This window comes from Salmo salar, chromosome 23 (genome assembly GCF_965601325.2).
Source record: "Salmo salar chromosome 23, fSalSal1, whole genome shotgun sequence".
Taxonomy (NCBI): domain Eukaryota; kingdom Metazoa; phylum Chordata; class Actinopteri; order Salmoniformes; family Salmonidae; genus Salmo; species Salmo salar.
In genome coordinates, this window is record NC_138313.1 from 50,802,843 (window position 1) to 50,822,112 (window position 19,270).

General features: G+C 47.6%; 1 protein-coding gene across 1 annotated transcript in view; it reads right to left on the minus strand.

The window, feature by feature from the left end:
* iqch (IQ motif containing H) overlaps positions 1-19,270 on the minus strand; it is a 188,260-nt gene that overhangs the window by 151,114 nt on the left and 17,876 nt on the right. Inside the window, exons 6-7 of the mRNA XM_045706147.2 lie at positions 9,833-9,950; positions 8,016-8,135 (exon numbers count right to left, since the gene is read on the minus strand). Coding sequence (XP_045562103.2) covers positions 8,016-8,135; positions 9,833-9,950 — 238 coding nt within the window. The remainder of the gene's footprint in view (positions 1-8,015; positions 8,136-9,832; positions 9,951-19,270) is intronic.

Below are 19,270 nucleotides of genomic sequence, written 5' to 3' on the forward strand. Positions count from 1 at the left end.
TACCCTGGCTATTGGCTGACGTTTAGCCCACAGAGCAGTATGAATACCCTGGCTATTGGCTGATGTTTAGCCCACAGAGCAGTATGAATACCCTGGCTATTGGCTGCTGTTTAGCCCACAGAGCAGTATGAATACCCTGGCTATTGGCTGATGTTTAGCCCACAGAGCAGTATGAATACCCTGGCTATTGGCTGACGTTTAGCCCACAGAGCAGTATGAATACCCTGGCTATTGGCTGACGTTTAGCCCACAGAGCAGTATGAATACCCTAGCTATTGGCTGATGTCCAGCCCACAGAGCAGTATGAATACCCTGGCTATTGGCTGATGTCGAGCCCACAGAGCAGTATGAATACCCTGGCTATTGGCTGATGTTTAGCCCACAGAGCAGTATGATTACCCTGGCTATTGGCTGCTGTTTAGCCCACAGAGCAGTATGAATACCCTGGCTATTGGCTGATGTTTAGCCCACAGAGCAGTATGAATACCCTGGCTATTGGCTGATGTCGAGCCCACAGAGCAGTATGAATACCCTGGCTATTGGCTGATGTCGAGCCCACAGAGCAGTATGAATACCCTGGCTATTGGCTGACGTTTAGCCCACAGAGCAGTATGAATACCCTGGCTATTGGCTGACGTCGAGCCCATAGAGCAGTATGAATACCCTGGCTATTGGCTGATGTTTAGCCCACAGAGCAGTATGAATACCCTGGCTATTGGCTGATGTTTAGCCCACAGAGCAGTATGATTACCCTGGCTATTGGCTGATGTCGAGCCCACAGAACAGTATGAATACCCTGGCTATTGGCTGATGTTTAGCCCATAGAGCAGTATGAATACCCTGGCTATTGGCTGACGTTTAGCCCAAAGAGCAGTATGAATACCCTGGCTATTGGCTGACGTTTAGCCCACAGAGCAGTATGAATACCCTGGCTATTGGCCGATGTTTAGCCCACAGAGCAGTATGAATACCCTGGCTATTGGCTGATGTTGAGCCCACAGAGCAGTATGAATACCCTGGCTATTGGCTGATGTTTAGCCCACAGAGCAGTATGAATACCCTGGCTATTGGCTGATGTTTAGCCCACAGAGCAGTATGATTACCCTGGCTATTGGCTGATGTCGAGCCCACAGAACAGTATGAATACCCTGGCTATTGGCTGATGTTTAGCCCATAGAGCAGTATGAATACCCTGGCTATTGGCTGATGTTTAGCCCACAGAGCAGTATGAATACCCTGGCTATTGGCTGACGTTTAGCCCACAGAGCAGTATGAATACCCTAGCTATTGGCTGATGTTTAGCCCACAGAGCAGTATGAATACCCTGGCTATTGGCTGCTGTTTAGCCCACAGAGCAGTATGAATACCCTGGCTATTGGCTGATGTTTAGCCCACAGAGCAGTATGAATACCCTGGCTATTGGCTGATGTCGAGCCCACAGAGCAGTATGAATACCCTGGCTATTGGCTGATGTCGAGCCCACAGAGCAGTATGAATACCCTGGCTATTGGCTGATGTCTAGCCCACAGAGCAGTATGAATACCCTGGCTATTGGTTGACGTTTAGCCCACAGAGCAGTATGAATACCCTGGCTGTTGGCTGACGTTGAGCCCACAGAGCAGTATGAATACCCTGGCTATTGGCTGACGTCGAACCCACAGAGCAGTATGAATACCCTGGCTATTGGCTGACGTGGAGCCCACAGAGCAGTATGAATACCCTGGCTATTGGCTGATGTCGAGCCCACAGAGCAGTATGAATACCCTGGCTATCGGCTGATGTCGAGCCCACAGAGCAGTATGAATACCCTGGCTATTGGCTGATGTTTAGCCCACAGAGCAGTATGAATACCCTGGCTATTGGCTGATGTTTAGCCCACAGAGCAGTATGAATACCCTGGCTATTGGCTGACGTTTAGCCCACAGAGCAGTATGAATACCCTGGCTATTGGCTGATGTTTAGCCCACAGAGCAGTATGAATACCCTGGCTATTGGCTGATGTTGAGCCCACAGAGCAGTATGAATACCCTGGCTATTGGCTGATGTTTAGCCCACAGAGCAGTATGAATACCCTGGCTATTGGCTGATGTTTAGCCCACAGAGCAGTATGATTACCCTGGCTATTGGCTGATGTCGAGCCCACAGAACAGTATGAATACCCTGGCTATTGGCTGATGTTTAGCCCATAGAGCAGTATGAATACCCTGGCTATTGGCTGATGTTTAGCCCACAGAGCAGTATAAATACCCTGGCTATTGGCTGACGTTTAGCCCACAGAGCAGTATGAATACCCTAGCTATTGGCTGATGTTTAGCCCACAGAGCAGTATGAATACCCTGGCTATTGGCTGCTGTTTAGCCCACAGAGCAGTATGAATACCCTGGCTATTGGCTGATGTCGAGCCCACAGAGCAGTATGAATACCCTGGCTATTGGCTGATGTCTAGCCCACAGAGCAGTATGAATACCCTGGCTATTGGCTGATGTCGAGCCCACAGAGCAGTATGAATACCCTGGCTATTGGCTGATGTTTAGCCCACAGAGCATTATGAATACCCTGGCTATTGGCTGACGTTTAGCTCACAGAGCAGTATGAATACCCAGGCTATTGGCTGACGTTTAGCCCACAGAGCAGTATGAATACCCTGGCTATTGGCTGACGTTTAGCCCACAGAGCAGTATGAATACCCTGGCTATTGGCTGACGTTTAGCCCACAGAGCAGTATGAATACCCTGGCTATTGGCTGATGTTTAGCCCACAGAGCAGTATGAATACCCTGGCTATTGGCTGATGTTGAGCCCACAGAGCAGTATGAATACCCTGGCTATTGGCTGATGTTTAGCCCACAGAGCAGTATGAATACCCTGGCTATTGGCTGATGTTTAGCCCACAGAGCAGTATGATTACCCTGGCTATTGGCTGATGTCGAACCCACAGAACAGTATGAATACCCTGGCTATTGGCTGATGTTTAGCCCATAGAGCAGTATGAATACCCTGGCTATTGGCTGATGTTTAGCCCACAGAGCAGTATGAATACCCTGGCTATTGGCTGACGTTTAGCCCACAGAGCAGTATGAATACCCTAGCTATTGGCTGATGTTTAGCCCACAGAGTAGTATGAATACCCTGGCTATTGGCTGCTGTTTAGCCCACAGAGCAGTATGAATACCCTGGCTATTGGCTGATGTTTAGCCCACAGAGCAGTATGAATACCCTGGCTATTGGCTGATGTCGAGCCCACAGAGCAGTATGAATACCCTGGCTATTGGCTGATGTTTAGCCCACAGAGCAGTATGAATACCCTGGCTATTGGCTGATGTCGAGCCCACAGAGCAGTATGAATACCCTGGCTATTGGCTGATGTCTAGCCCACAGAGCAGTATGAATACCCTGGCTATTGGCTGACGTTTAGCCCACAGAGCAGTATGAATACCCTGGCTATTGGCTGATGTTTAGCCCACAGAGCAGTATGAATACCCTGGCTATTGGCTGATGTCGAGCCCACAGAGCAGTATGAATACCCTGGCTATTGGCTGATGTCGAGCCCACAGAGCAGTATGAATACCCTGGCTATTGGCTGACGTTTAGCCCACAGAGCAGTATGAATACCCTAGCTATTGGCTGATGTCGAGCCCACAGAGCAGTATGAATACCCTGGCTATTGGCTGACGTTTAGCCCACAGAGCAGTATGAATACCCTGGCTATTGGCTGACGTCGAGCCCACAGAGCAGTATGAATACCCTGGCTATTGGCTGATGTTTAGCCCACAGAGCAGTATGAATACCCTGGCTATTGGCTGATGTTTAGCCCACAGAGCAGTATGATTACCCTGGCTATTGGCTGATGTCGAGCCCACAGAACAGTATGAATACCCTGGCTATTGGCTGATGTTTAGCCCATAGAGCAGTATGAATACCCTGGCTATTGGCTGACGTTTAGCCCAAAGAGCAGTATGAATACCCTGGCTATTGGCTGACGTTTAGCCCACAGAGCAGTATGAATACCCTGGCTATTGGCCGATGTTTAGCCCACAGAGCAGTATGAATACCCTGGCTATTGGCTGATGTTGAGCCAACAGAGCAGTATGAATACCCTGGCTATTGGCTGATGTTTAGCCCACAGAGCAGTATGAATACCCTGGCTATTGGCTGATGTTTAGCCCACAGAGCAGTATGATTACCCTGGCTATTGGCTGATGTCGAGCCCACAGAACAGTATGAATACCCTGGCTATTGGCTGATGTTTAGCCCATAGAGCAGTATGAATACCCTGGCTATTGGCTGATGTTTAGCCCACAGAGCAGTATGAATACCCTGGCTATTGGCTGACGTTTAGCCCACAGAGCAGTATGAATACCCTAGCTATTGGCTGATGTTTAGCCCACAGAGCAGTATGAATACCCTGGCTATTGGCTGCTGTTTAGCCCACAGAGCAGTATGAATACCCTGGCTATTGGCTGATGTTTAGCCCACAGAGCAGTATGAATACCCTGGCTATTGGCTGATGTCGAGCCCACAGAGCAGTATGAATACCCTGGCTATTGGCTGATGTCGAGCCCACAGAGCAGTATGAATACCCTGGCTATTGGCTGATGTCTAGCCCACAGAGCAGTATGAATACCCTGGCTATTGGTTGACGTTTAGCCCACAGAGCAGTATGAATACCCTGGCTGTTGGCTGACGTTGAGCCCACAGAGCAGTATGAATACCCTGGCTATTGGCTGACGTCGAACCCACAGAGCAGTATGAATACCCTGGCTATTGGCTGACGTGGAGCCCACAGAGCAGTATGAATACCCTGGCTATTGGCTGATGTCGAGCCCACAGAGCAGTATGAATACCCTGGCTATCGGCTGATGTCGAGCCCACAGAGCAGTATGAATACCCTGGCTATTGGCTGATGTTTAGCCCACAGAGCAGTATGAATACCCTGGCTATTGGCTGATGTTTAGCCCACAGAGCAGTATGAATACCCTGGCTATTGGCTGACGTTTAGCCCACAGAGCAGTATGAATACCCTGGCTATTGGCTGATGTTTAGCCCACAGAGCAGTATGAATACCCTGGCTATTGGCTGATGTTGAGCCCACAGAGCAGTATGAATACCCTGGCTATTGGCTGATGTTTAGCCCACAGAGCAGTATGAATACCCTGGCTATTGGCTGATGTTTAGCCCACAGAGCAGTATGATTACCCTGGCTATTGGCTGATGTCGAGCCCACAGAACAGTATGAATACCCTGGCTATTGGCTGATGTTTAGCCCATAGAGCAGTATGAATACCCTGGCTATTGGCTGATGTTTAGCCCACAGAGCAGTATGAATACCCTGGCTATTGGCTGACGTTTAGCCCACAGAGCAGTATGAATACAGTAGCTATTGGCTGATGTTTAGCCCACAGAGCAGTATGAATACCCTGGCTATTGGCTGCTGTTTAGCCCACAGAGCAGTATGAATACCCTGGCTATTGGCTGATGTTTAGCCCACAGAGCAGTATGAATACCCTGGCTATTGGCTGATGTCGAGCCCACAGAGCAGTATGAATACCCTGGCTATTGGCTGATGTCTAGCCCACAGAGCAGTATGAATACCCTGGCTATTGGCTGATGTCGAGCCCACAGAGCAGTATGAATACCCTGGCTATTGGCTGATGTTTAGCCCACAGAGCAGTATGAATACCCTGGCTATTGGCTGACGTTTAGCCCACAGAGCAGTATGAATACCCAGGCTATTGGCTGACGTTTAGCCCACAGAGCAGTATGAATACCCTGGCTATTGGCTGACGTTTAGCCCACAGAGCAGTATGAATACCCTGGCTATTGGCTGACGTTTAGCCCACAGAGCAGTATGAATACCCTGGCTATTGGCTGATGTTTAGCCCACAGAGCAGTATGAATACCCTGGCTATTGGCTGATGTTGAGCCCACAGAGCAGTATGAATACCCTGGCTATTGGCTGATGTTTAGCCCACAGAGCAGTATGAATACCCTGGCTATTGGCTGATGTTTAGCCCACAGAGCAGTATGATTACCCTGGCTATTGGCTGATGTCGAACCCACAGAACAGTATGAATACCCTGGCTATTGGCTGATGTTTAGCCCATAGAGCAGTATGAATACCCTGGCTATTGGCTGATGTTTAGCCCACAGAGCAGTATGAATACCCTGGCTATTGGCTGACGTTTAGCCCACAGAGCAGTATGAATACCCTAGCTATTGGCTGATGTTTAGCCCACAGAGTAGTATGAATACCCTGGCTATTGGCTGCTGTTTAGCCCACAGAGCAGTATGAATACCCTGGCTATTGGCTGATGTTTAGCCCACAGAGCAGTATGAATACCCTGGCTATTGGCTGATGTCGAGCCCACAGAGCAGTATGAATACCCTGGCTATTGGCTGATGTTTAGCCCACAGAGCAGTATGAATACCCTGGCTATTGGCTGATGTCGAGCCCACAGAGCAGTATGAATACCCTGGCTATTGGCTGATGTCTAGCCCACAGAGCAGTATGAATACCCTGGCTATTGGCTGACGTTTAGCCCACAGAGCAGTATGAATACCCTGGCTGTTGGCTGATGTTGAGCCCACAGAGCAGTATGAATACCCTGGCTATTGGCTGACGTCGAACCCACAGAGCAGTATGAATACCCTGGCTATTGGCTGACGTGGAGCCCACAGAGCAGTATGAATACCCTGGCTATTGGCTGATGTCGAGCCCACAGAGCAGTATGAATACCCTGGCTATCGGCTGATGTCGAGCCCACAGAGCAGTATGAATACCCTGGCTATTGGCTGATCTCGAGCCCACAGAGCAGTATGAATACCCTGGCTATTGGCTGACGTTTAGACCACAGAGCAGTATGAATATCCAGGCTATTGGCTGACGTTTAGCCCACAGAGCAGTATGAATACCCTGGCTATTGGCTGACGTTTAGCCCACAGAGCAGTATGAATACCCTGGCTATTGGCTGACGTTTAGCCCACAGAGCAGTATGAATACCCTAGCTATTGGCTGATGTTTAGCCCACAGAGTAGTATGAATACCCTGGCTATTGGCTGCTGTTTAGCCCACAGAGCAGTATGAATACCCTGGCTATTGGCTGATGTTTAGCCCACAGAGCAGTATGAATACCCTGGCTATTGGCTGATGTCGAGCCCACAGAGCAGTATGAATACCCTGGCTATTGGCTGATGTTTAGCCCACAGAGCAGTATGAATACCCTGGCTATTGGCTGATGTCGAGCCCACAGAGCAGTATGAATACCCTGGCTATTGGCTGATGTCTAGCCCACAGAGCAGTATGAATACCCTGGCTATTGGCTGACGTTTAGCCCACAGAGCAGTATGAATACCCTGGCTGTTGGCTGATGTTGAGCCCACAGAGCAGTATGAATACCCTGGCTATTGGCTGACGTCGAACCCACAGAGCAGTATGAATACCCTGGCTATTGGCTGACGTGGAGCCCACAGAGCAGTATGAATACCCTGGCTATTGGCTGATGTCGAGCCCACAGAGCAGTATGAATACCCTGGCTATCGGCTGATGTCGAGCCCACAGAGCAGTATGAATACCCTGGCTATTGGCTGATCTCGAGCCCACAGAGCAGTATGAATACCCTGGCTATTGGCTGACGTTTAGCCCACAGAGCAGTATGAATATCCAGGCTATTGGCTGACGTTTAGCCCACAGAGCAGTATGAATACCCTGGCTATTGGCTGATGTCGAGCCCACGGAGAGGCCAAAACTGATTCTAGACCAACACTCCTACTATACTCCGGGACATTTTAAGTGTGTCTGTAACGGTCCAGTGTGACTCAAGTTGTTTAGAGCATGGCTCTTGCAACGCCCAGGGGCGTTGTGGGTTTGATTCCCACGGCGGCGGGAGGAGGGGGGGACCAGGACGGAGAAAAGAACATATGAAAAGTCTTGTACTCTCACTACTGCAAGTTGCTCTGGGTAAGAGCGTCTGCTAAAAATGGAAACATGTAAAATAATAATAATGAAGAAGAACTGACCCATCTTGGAGGAGCAGCTCTCTTCTCTACGGTGTAACGGAGCAGCCGCGGGTCGGACAGGAGCCCAGAACAGATCTGTAGCTGTGGATGGTAAACCTTTCTCCAGTAGACTGGCAATGCCTGCAAACACAGCGACAACACTCAATATGACAGAATGACATATAAGACCTCAATCAATATAGCATACTGTACACATCAGTGACTGGCTGCGATAACGATAGTGATCGTGTGGTTAAGAGAGTGATAATGTGATTACGGTAATGATAATGTGGTTATAATAGTGATAGTGTGGCTGTGATGATGATTGTGTGGTTAAGAGAGTGATAATGTGGTTACGATAATGATAATGATATTGTGGTTATGATAGTGATAATGTGGCTGTGATAGTGTGGTTAAGAGTGTGGTTAAGAGAGTGATAATGTAGCTATGATAACGATAGTGATAATGATAGTGTGGTTGCGATAGTGTGGTTAAGAGAGTGATAATGTGGCTGTGATAATAATAGTGATAGTGTGGCTATGATAATGATAGTGTGGTTGCGATAATGATAATGATAGTGTGGTTGCGATAATGATAATGATAGTGTGGTTGCGATAATGATAATGATAGTGTGGCTGCGATAATGATAGTGTGGTTGCGATAATGATAATGATAGTGTGGCTGCAATAATGATAATGATAATGATAGTGTGGCTGCGATAATGATAGTGATAGTGTGGCTGCGATAATGATAGTGTGGTTGTGATAATGATAGTGTCTGTGATAATGATAGTGTGGTTGTGATAGTGATAATGTAGCTATGATAATGATAGTGTGGCTGCGATAATGTGGCTGTGATAATGATAGTGAGTGTGGCTGCGATAATGATAGTTTGGTTGGGATAATGATAGTGTCTGTGATAATGATAGTGTGGTTGTGATAGTGATAATGTAGCTATGATAATGATAGTGTGGCTGCGATAATGTGTGGTTGTGATAGTGATAATGTGGCTGTGATAATGATAATGCGGCTGTGATAATGTGGATGTGATAATGATAATGATAGTGTGTCTGTGATAATGATAGTGTGGTTGTGATAGTGATAATGTAGCTATGATAATGATAGTGTGGCTGTGATAATGTGTGGTTGTGATAGTGATAATGTGGCTGTGATAATGATAGTGTGGTTGTGACAGTGATAATGTGGCTGTGATATTGATAGTGATAGTGTGGCTATGATAATGATAGTGTGGTTGTGATAATGATAATGTGGCTGTGACAGTGATAATGTGGCTGTGATAATGATAGTGTGGTTGTGATAATGATAGTGTGGTTGCGATAATGATAGTGTGGTTGTGATAGTGATAGTGTGGTTGTGATAATGATAGTGTGGTTGCGATAATGATAGTGTGGTTGTGATAGTGATAATGTGGCTGTGATAATGATAGTGTGGCTGTGATAATGATAGTGTGGTTGTGACAGTGATAATGTGGCTGTGATATTGATAGTGATAGTGTGGCTATGATAATGATAGTGTGGTTGCGATAATGATAATGTGGTTGTGACAGTGATAATGCGGCTGTGATAATGATAGTGTGGTTGCGATAATGATAGTGTGGCTGTGACAGTGATAATGCGGCTGTGATAATGATAGTGTGGTTGTGATAGTGATAATGCGGCTGTGATAATGATAGTGTGGCTGTGATAGTAATAATGCGGCTGCGATAATGATAGTGTGGTTGTGACAGTGATAATGCGGCTGTGATAATGATAGTGTGGTTGTGATAGTAATAATGCGGCTGTGATAATGATAGTGATAGCGGTGTGTGTACATGATCACCTGCTGCCATGTCTTCTTCAGACAGTGGTGGTACCAGGTACAGATTGTTGCATGCTCCACCTGGCACTATAGCCAGACTGCCCACTGTGGGACCAGTCACTACCCTTTGAGTGGGCCCCTGGAGAAGACAACAAAGTCAATATTTTATATATATTATTATTGATTGAGACTTTTTCTTGAGAGAGGTGATGGCTGACTGGGGGTTGTATGTCCAATTTCTTCAGGTGTATTTTGCAAGAATCACAGATTACTGAAGTACCCTAAATGAGAGAATATCCCCCAATCATCCAAGTAGACATTAGCCCCTCCCCCAATCATCCAAGTAGACATTAGCCCCTCCCCAATCATCCAAGTAGACATTAGCCCCTCCCCAATCATCCAAGTAGTCATTAGTACCTGCCCCAATCATCCAAGTAGTCATTAGTCCCTCCCCCAATCATCCAAGTAGACATTAGCCCCTCCCCAATCATCCAAGTAGACATTAGTACCTGCCCCAATCATCCAAGTAGTCATTAGTCCCTCCCCCAATCATCCAAGTAGACATTAGTCCCTCCCCCAATCATCCAAGTAGACATGAGTCCCTCCCTGTGTAACAGTAGACATTAGTCCCTCCCTGTGTAACAGTAGACATTAGTCCCTCCCTGTGTAACAGTAGACATTAGTCCCTCCCCCAATCATCCAAGTAGAGATTAGTCCCTCCCTGTGTAACAGTAGACATTAGTCCCTCCCTTTGTAACAGTAGACATTAGTCCCTCCCTGTGTAACAGTAGACATTAGTCCCTCCCCCAATCATCCAAGTAGAGATTAGTCCCTCCCTGTGTAACAGTATACATTAGTCCCTCCCTGTGTAACAGTAGGCATTAGTCCCTCCCTGTGTAACAGTAGACATTAGTCCCTCCCTGTGTAACAGTAGGCATTAGTCCCTCCCTGTGTAACAGTAGGCATTAGTCCTTCCCTGTGTAACAGTAGACATTAGTCCCTCCCTGTGTAACAGTAGGCATTAGTCCATCCCTGTGTAACAGTAGGACTTAGTCCCTCCCGGTGTAACAGTAGACATTAGTCCCTCCCTGTGTAACAGTAGGCATTAGTCCCTCCCTGTGTAACAGTAGACATTAGTCCCTCCCTGTGTAACAGTAGACATTAGTCCCTCCCTGTGTAACAGTAGACATTAGTCCCTCCCTGTGTAACAGTAGACATTAGTCCCTCCCTGTGTAACAGTAGGCATTAGTCCCTCCCTGTGTAACAGTAGACATTAGTCCCTCACTGTGTAACAGTAGGCATTAGTCCCTCCCTGTGTAACAGTAGACATTAGTCCCTCCCTGTGTAACAGTAGGCATTAGTCCCTCCCTGTGTAACAGTAGGCATTAGTCCCTCCCTGTGTAACAGTAGACATTAGTCCCTCCCTGTGTAACAGTAGACATTAGTCCCTCCCTGTGTAACAGTAGACATTAGTCCCTCCCTGTGTAACAGTAGACATTAGTCCCTCCCTGTGTAACAGTAGGCATTAGTCCCTCCCTGTGTAACAGTAGACATTAGTCCCTCCATGTGTAACAGTAGGCATTAGTCCCTCCCTGTGCTGTGTAACAGTAGACATTAGTCCCTCCCTGTGTAACAGTAGGCATTAGTCCCTCCCTGTGTAACAGTAGACATTAGTCCCTCCCTGTGTAACAGTAGGCATTAGTTCCTCCCTGTGAACAGTAGGCATTAGTCCCTCCCTGTGTAACAGTAGACATTAGTCCCTCCCTGTGTAACAGTAGACATTAGTCCCTCCCTGTGTAACAGTAGACATTAGTCCCTCCCTGTGTAACAGTAGGCATTAGTCCCTCCCTGTGTAACAGTAGGCATTAGTCCCTCCCTGTGTAACAGTAGTCATTAGTCCCTCCCTGTGTAACAGTAGACATTAGTCCCTCCCTGTGTAACAGTAGGCATTAGTCCCTCCCTGTGTAACAGTAGAGATTAGTCCCTCCCTGTGTAACAGTAGGCATTAGTCCCTCCCTGTGTAACAGTAGACATTAGTCCCTCCCTGTGTAACAGTAGACATTAGTCCCTCACTGTGTAACAGTAGACATTAGTCCCTCCCTGTGCTGTGTAACAGTAGACATTAGTCCCTCCCTGTGCTGTGTAACAGTAGGCATTAGTCCCTCCCTGTGTAACAGTAGACATTAGTCCCTCCCTGTGTAACAGTAGGCATTAGTCCCTCCCTGTGTAACAGTAGACATTAGTCCCTCCCTGTGCAACAGTAGACATTAGTCCCTCCCTGTGTAACAGTAGACATTAGTCCCTCCTTGTGTAACAGTAGACATTAGTCCCTCCCTGTGTAACAGTAGACATTAGTCCCTCCCTGTGTAACAGTAGGCATTAGTCCCTCCCTGTGTAACAGTAGACATTAGTCCCTCCCTGTGTAACAGTAGACATTAGTCCCTCCCTGTGCTGTGTAACAGTAGGCATTAGTCCCTCCCTGTGTAACAGTAGGCATTAGTCCCTCCCTGTGTAACAGTAGGCATTAGTCCCTACCTGTGTAACAGCAGGCATTAGTCCCTCCCTGTGTAACAGTAGACATTAGTCCCTCCCTGTGTAACAGTAGGCATTAGTCCCTCCCTGTGTAACAGTAGGCATTAGTCCCTCCCTGTGTAACAGTAGGCATTAGTCCCTCCCTGTGTAACAGTAGGCATTAGTCCCTACCTGTGTAACAGTAGACATTAGTCCCTCCCTGTGTAACAGTAGGCATTAGTCCCTCCCTGTGTAACAGTAGGCATTAGTCCCTCCCTGTGTAACAGTAGACATTAGTCCCTCCCTGTGTAACAGTAGGCATTAGTCCCTCCCTGTGTAACAGTAGACATTAGTCCCTCCCTGTGTAACAGTAGGCATTAGTCCCTCCCTGTGAACAGTAGGCATTAGTCCCTCCCTGTGTAACAGTAGACATTAGTCCCTCCCTGTGTAACAGTAGGCATTAGTCCCTCCCTGTGTAACAGTAGACATTAGACCCTCCCTGTGTAACAGTAGACATTGGTCCCTCCCTGTGTAACAGTAGGCATTAGTCCCTCCCTGTGTAACAGTAGACATTAGTCCCTCCCTGTGTAACAGTAGACATTAGTCCCTCCCTGTGTAACAGTAGACATTAGTCCCTCCCTGTGTAACAGTAGACATTAGTCCCTCCCTGTGTAACAGTAGGCATTAGTCCCTCCCTGTGTAACAGTAGGCATTAGTCCTTCCCTGTGTAACAGTAGACATTAGTCCCTCACTGTGTAACAGTAGGCATTAGTCCCTCCCTGTGTAACAGTAGACATTAGTCCCTCCCTGTGTAACAGTAGGCATTAGTCCCTCCCTGTGTAACAGTAGGCATTAGTCCCTCCCTGTGTAACAGTAGACATTAGTCCCTCCCTGTGTAACAGTAGACATTAGTCCCTCCCTGTGTAACAGTAGACATTAGTCCCTCCCTGTGTAACAGTAGACATTAGTCCCTCCCTGTGTAACAGTAGGCATTAGTCCCTCCCTGTGTAACAGTAGACATTAGTCCCTCCATGTGTAACAGTAGGCATTAGTCCCTCCCTGTGCTGTGTAACAGTAGACATTAGTCCCTCCCTGTGTAACAGTAGGCATTAGTCCCTCCCTGTGTAACAGTAGACATTAGTCCCTCCCTGTGTAACAGTAGGCATTAGTTCCTCCCTGTGAACAGTAGGCATTAGTCCCTCCCTGTGTAACAGTAGACATTAAACCCTCCCTGTGTAACATTAGACATTAGTCCCTCCCTGTGTAACAGTAGACATTAGTCCCTCCCTGTGTAACAGTAGGCATTAGTCCCTCCCTGTGTAACAGTAGGCATTAGTCCCTCCCTGTGTAACAGTAGACATTAAACCCTCCCTGTGTAACATTAGACATTAGTCCCTCCCTGTGTAACAGTAGACATTAGTCCCTCCCTGTGTAACAGTAGACATTAGTCCCTCCCTGTGTAACAGTAGACATTAGTCCCTCCCTGTGTAACAGTAGGCATTAGTCCCTCCCTGTGAACAGTAGGCATTAGTCCCTCCCTGTGTAACAGTAGACATTAGTCCCTCCCTGTGTAACAGTAGGCATTAGTCCCTCCTGTGTAACAGTAGACATTAAACACTCCCTGTGTAACATTAGACATTAGTCCCTCCCTGTGTAACAGTAGACATTAGCCCCTCCCTGTGTAACAGTAGACATTAGTCCCTCCCTGTGTAACAGTAGGCATTAGTCCCTCCCTGTGTAACAGTAGACATTAGTCCCTCCCTGTGTAACAGTAGACATTAGTCCCTCCCTGTGTAACAGTAGGCATTAGTCCCTCCCTGTGTAACAGTAGGCATTAGTCCCTCCCTGTGTAACAGTAGTCATTAGTCCCTCCCTGTGTAACAGTAGACATTAGTCCCTCCCTGTGTAACAGTAGGCATTAGTCCCTCCCTGTGTAACAGTAGACATTAGTCCCTCCCTGTGTAACAGTAGGCATTAGTCCCTCCCTGTGTAACAGTAGACATTAGTCCCTCCCTGTGTAACAGTAGACATTAGTCCCTCCCTGTGTAACAGTAGACATTAGTCCCTCCCTGTGTAACAGTAGACATTAGTCCCTCCCTGTGTAACAGTAGGCATTAGTCCCTCCCTGTGTAACAGTAGACATTAGTCCCTCCATGTGTAACAGTAGGCATTAGTCCCTCCCTGTGCTGTGTAACAGTAGACATTAGTCCCTCCCTGTGTAACAGTAGGCATTAGTCCCTCCCTGTGTAACAGTAGACATTAGTCCCTCCCTGTGTAACAGTAGGCATTAGTTCCTCCCTGTGAACAGTAGGCATTAGTCCCTCCCTGTGTAACAGTAGACATTAGTCCCTCCCTGTGTAACAGTAGACATTAGTCCCTCCCTGTGTAACAGTAGACATTAGTCCCTCCCTGTGTAACAGTAGGCATTAGTCCCTCCCTGTGTAACAGTAGGCATTAGTCCCTCCCTGTGTAACAGTAGTCATTAGTCCCTCCCTGTGTAACAGTAGACATTAGTCCCTCCCTGTGTAACAGTAGGCATTAGTCCCTCCCTGTGTAACAGTAGACATTAGTCCCTCCCTGTGTAACAGTAGGCATTAGTCCCTCCCTGTGTAACAGTAGACATTAGTCCCTCCCTGTGTAACAGTAGACATTAGTCCCTCACTGTGTAACAGTAGACATTAGTCCCTCCCTGTGCTGTGTAACAGTAGACATTAGTCCCTCCCTGTGCTGTGTAACAGTAGGCATTAGTCCCTCCCTGTGTAACAGTAGACATTAGTCCCTCCCTGTGTAACAGTAGGCATTAGTCCCTCCCTGTGTAACAGTAGACATTAGTCCCTCCCTGTGCAACAGTAGACATTAGTCCCTCCCTGTGTAACAGTAGACATTAGTCCCTCCTTGTGTAACAGTAGACATTAGTCCCTCCCTGTGTAACAGTAGACATTAGTCCCTCCCTGTGTAACAGTAGGCATTAGTCCCTCCCTGTGTAACAGTAGACATTAGTCCCTCCCTGTGTAACAGTAGACATTAGTCCCTCCCTGTGCTGTGTAACAGTAGGCATTAGTCCCTCCCTGTGTAACAGTAGGCATTAGTCCCTCCCTGTGTAACAGTAGGCATTAGTCCCTCCCTGTGTAACAGCAGGCATTAGTCCCTCCCTGTGTAACAGTAGACATTAGTCCCTCCCTGTGTAACAGTAGGCATTAGTCCCTCCCTGTGTAACAGTAGGCATTAGTCCCTCCCTGTGTAACAGTAGGCATTAGTCCCTCCCTGTGTAACAGTAGGCATTAGTCCCTACCTGTGTAACAGTAGACATTAGTCCCTCCCTGTGTAACAGTAGGCATTAGTCCCTCCCTGTGTAACAGTAGGCATTAGTCCCTCCCTGTGTAACAGTAGACATTAGTCCCTCCCTGTGTAACAGTAGGCATTAGTCCCTCCCTGTGTAACAGTAGACATTAGTCCCTCCCTGTGTAACAGTAGGCATTAGTCCCTCCCTGTGAACAGTAGGCATTAGTCCCTCCCTGTGTAACAGTAGACATTAGTCCCTCCGTGTATAACAGTAGGCATTAGTCCCTCCCTGTGTAACAGTAGACATTAGACCCTCCCTGTGTAACAGTAGACATTGGTCCCTCCCTGTGTAACAGTAGGCATTAGTCCCTCCCTGTGTAACAGTAGACATTAGTCCCTCCCTGTGTAACAGTAGACATTAGTCCCTCCCTGTGTAACAGTAGACATTAGTCCCTCCCTGTGTAACAGTAGACATTAGTCCCTCCCTGTGTAACAGTAGGCATTAGTCCCTCCCTGTGTAACAGTAGGCATTAGTCCTTCCCTGTGTAACAGTAGACATTAGTCCCTCACTGTGTAACAGTAGGCATTAGTCCCTCCCTGTGTAACAGTAGACATTAGTCCCTCCCTGTGTAACAGTAGGCATTAGTCCCTCCCTGTGTAACAGTAGGCATTAGTCCCTCCCTGTGTAACAGTAGACATTAGTCCCTCCCTGTGTAACAGTAGACATTAGTCCCTCCCTGTGTAACAGTAGACATTAGTCCCTCCCTGTGTAACAGTAGACATTAGTCCCTCCCTGTGTAACAGTAGGCATTAGTCCCTCCCTGTGTAACAGTAGACATTAGTCCCTCCATGTGTAACAGTAGGCATTAGTCCCTCCCTGTGCTGTGTAACAGTAGACATTAGTCCCTCCCTGTGTAACAGTAGGCATTAGTCCCTCCCTGTGTAACAGTAGACATTAGTCCCTCCCTGTGTAACAGTAGGCATTAGTTCCTCCCTGTGAACAGTAGGCATTAGTCCCTCCCTGTGTAACAGTAGACATTAAACCCTCCCTGTGTAACATTAGACATTAGTCCCTCCCTGTGTAACAGTAGACATTAGTCCCTCCCTGTGTAACAGTAGGCATTAGTCCCTCCCTGTGTAACAGTAGGCATTAGTCCCTCCCTGTGTAACAGTAGACATTAAACCCTCCCTGTGTAACATTAGACATTAGTCCCTCCCTGTGTAACAGTAGACATTAGTCCCTCCCTGTGTAACAGTAGACATTAGTCCCTCCCTGTGTAACAGTAGACATTAGTCCCTCCCTGTGTAACAGTAGGCATTAGTCCCTCCCTGTGAACAGTAGGCATTAGTCCCTCCCTGTGTAACAGTAGACATTAGTCCCTCCCTGTGTAACAGTAGGCATTAGTCCCTCCTGTGTAACAGTAGACATTAAACACTCCCTGTGTAACATTAGACATTAGTCCCTCCCTGTGTAACAGTAGACATTAGCCCCTCCCTGTGTAACAGTAGACATTAGTCCCTCCCTGTGTAACAGTAGGCATTAGTCCCTCCCTGTGTAACAGTAGACATTAGTCCCTCCCTGTGTAACAGTAGACATTAGTCCCTCCCTGTGTAACAGTAGGCATTAGTCCCTCCCTGTGTAACAGTAGGCATTAGTCCCTCCCTGTGTAACAGTAGTCATTAGTCCCTCCCTGTGTAACAGTAGACATTAGTCCCTCCCTGTGTAACAGTAGGCATTAGTCCCTCCCTGTGTAACAGTAGACATTAGTCCCTCCCTGTGTAACAGTAGGCATTAGTCCCTCCCTGTGTAACAGTAGACATTAGTCCCTCCCTGTGTAACAGTAGACATTAGTCCCTCACTGTGTAACAGTAGACATTAGTCCCTCCCTGTGCTGTGTAACAGTAGACATTAGTCCCTCCCTGTGCTGTGTAACAGTAGGCATTAGTCCCTCCCTGTGTAACAGTAGACATTAGTCCCTCCCTGTGTAACAGTAGGCATTAGTCCCTCCCTGTGTAACAGTAGACATTAGTCCCTCCCTGTGTAACAGTAGACATTAGTCCCTCCCTGTGTAACAGTAGACATTAGTCCCTCCTTGTGTAACAGTAGACATTAGTCCCTCCCTGTGTAACAGTAGACATTAGTCCCTCCCTGTGTAACAGTAGGCATTAGTCCCTCCCTGTGTAACAGTAGACATTAGTCCCTCCCTGTGTAACAGTAGACATTAGTCCCTCCCTGTGCTGTGTAACAGTAGGCATTAGTCCCTCCCTGTGTAACAGTAGGCATTAGTCCCTCCCTGTGTAACAGTAGGCATTAGTCCCTCCCTGTGTAACAGCAGGCATTAGTCCCTCCCTGTGTAACAGTAGACATTAGTCCCTCCCTGTGTAACAGTAGGCATTAGTCCCTCCCTGTGTAACAGTAGGCATTAGTCCCTCCCTGTGTAACAGTAGGCATTAGTCCCTCCCTGTGTAACAGTAGGCATTAGTCCCTCCCTGTGTAACAGTAGACATTAGTCCCTCCCTGTGTAACAGTAGGCATTAGTCCCTCCCTGTGTAACAGTAGGCATTAGTCCCTCCCTGTGTAACAGTAGACATTAGTCTCTCCCTGTGTAACAGTAGGCATTAGTCCCTCCCTGTGTAACAGTAGACATTAGTCCCTCCCTGTGTAACAGTAGGCATTAGTCCCTCCCTGTGAACAGTAGGCATTAGTCCCTCCCTGTGTAACAGTAGACATTAGTCCCTCCCTGTGTAACAGTAGGCATTAGTCCCTCCCTGTGTAACAGTAGACATTAGACCCTCCCTGTGTAACAGTAGACATTGGTCCCTCCCTGTGTAACAGTAGGCATTAGTCCCTCCCTGTGTAACAGTAGACATTAGTCCCTCCCTGTGTAACAGTAGACATTAGTCCCTCCCTGTGTAACAGTAGACATTAGTCCCTCCCTGTGTAACAGTAGACATTAGTCCCTCCCTGTGTAACAGTAGACATTAGTCCCTCCCTGTGTAACAGTAGGCATTAGTCCCTCCCTGTGTAACAGTAGGCATTAGTCCCTCCCTGTGTAACAGTAGACATTAGTCCCTCCCTGTGTAACAGTAGACATTAGTCCCTCCCTGTGTAACAGTAGGCATTAGTCCCTCCCTGTGTAACAGTAGACATTAGTCCCTCACTGTGTAACAGTAGACATTAGTCCCTCCCTGTGCTGTGTAACAGTAGACATTAGTCCCTCCCTGTGCTGTGTAACAGTAGGCATTAGTCCCTCCCTGTGTAACAGTAGACATTAGTCCCTCCCTGTGTAACAGTAGGCATTAGTCCCTCCCTGTGTAACAGTAGACATTAGTCCCTCCCTGTGTAACAGTAGACATTAGTCCCTCCCTGTGTAACAGTAGACATTAGTCCCTCCTTGTGTAACAGTAGACATTAGTCCCTCCCTGTGTAACAGTAGACATTAGTCCCTCCCTGTGTAACAGTAGGCATTAGTCCCTCCCTGTGTAACAGTAGACATTAGTCCCTCCCTGTGTAACAGTAGACATTAGTCCCTCCCTGTGCTGTGTAACAGTAGGCATTAGTCCCTCCCTGTGTAACAGTAGGCATTAGTCCCTCCCTGTGTAACAGTAGGCATTAGTCCCTCCCTGTGTAACAGCAGGCATTAGTCCCTCCCTGTGTAACAGTAG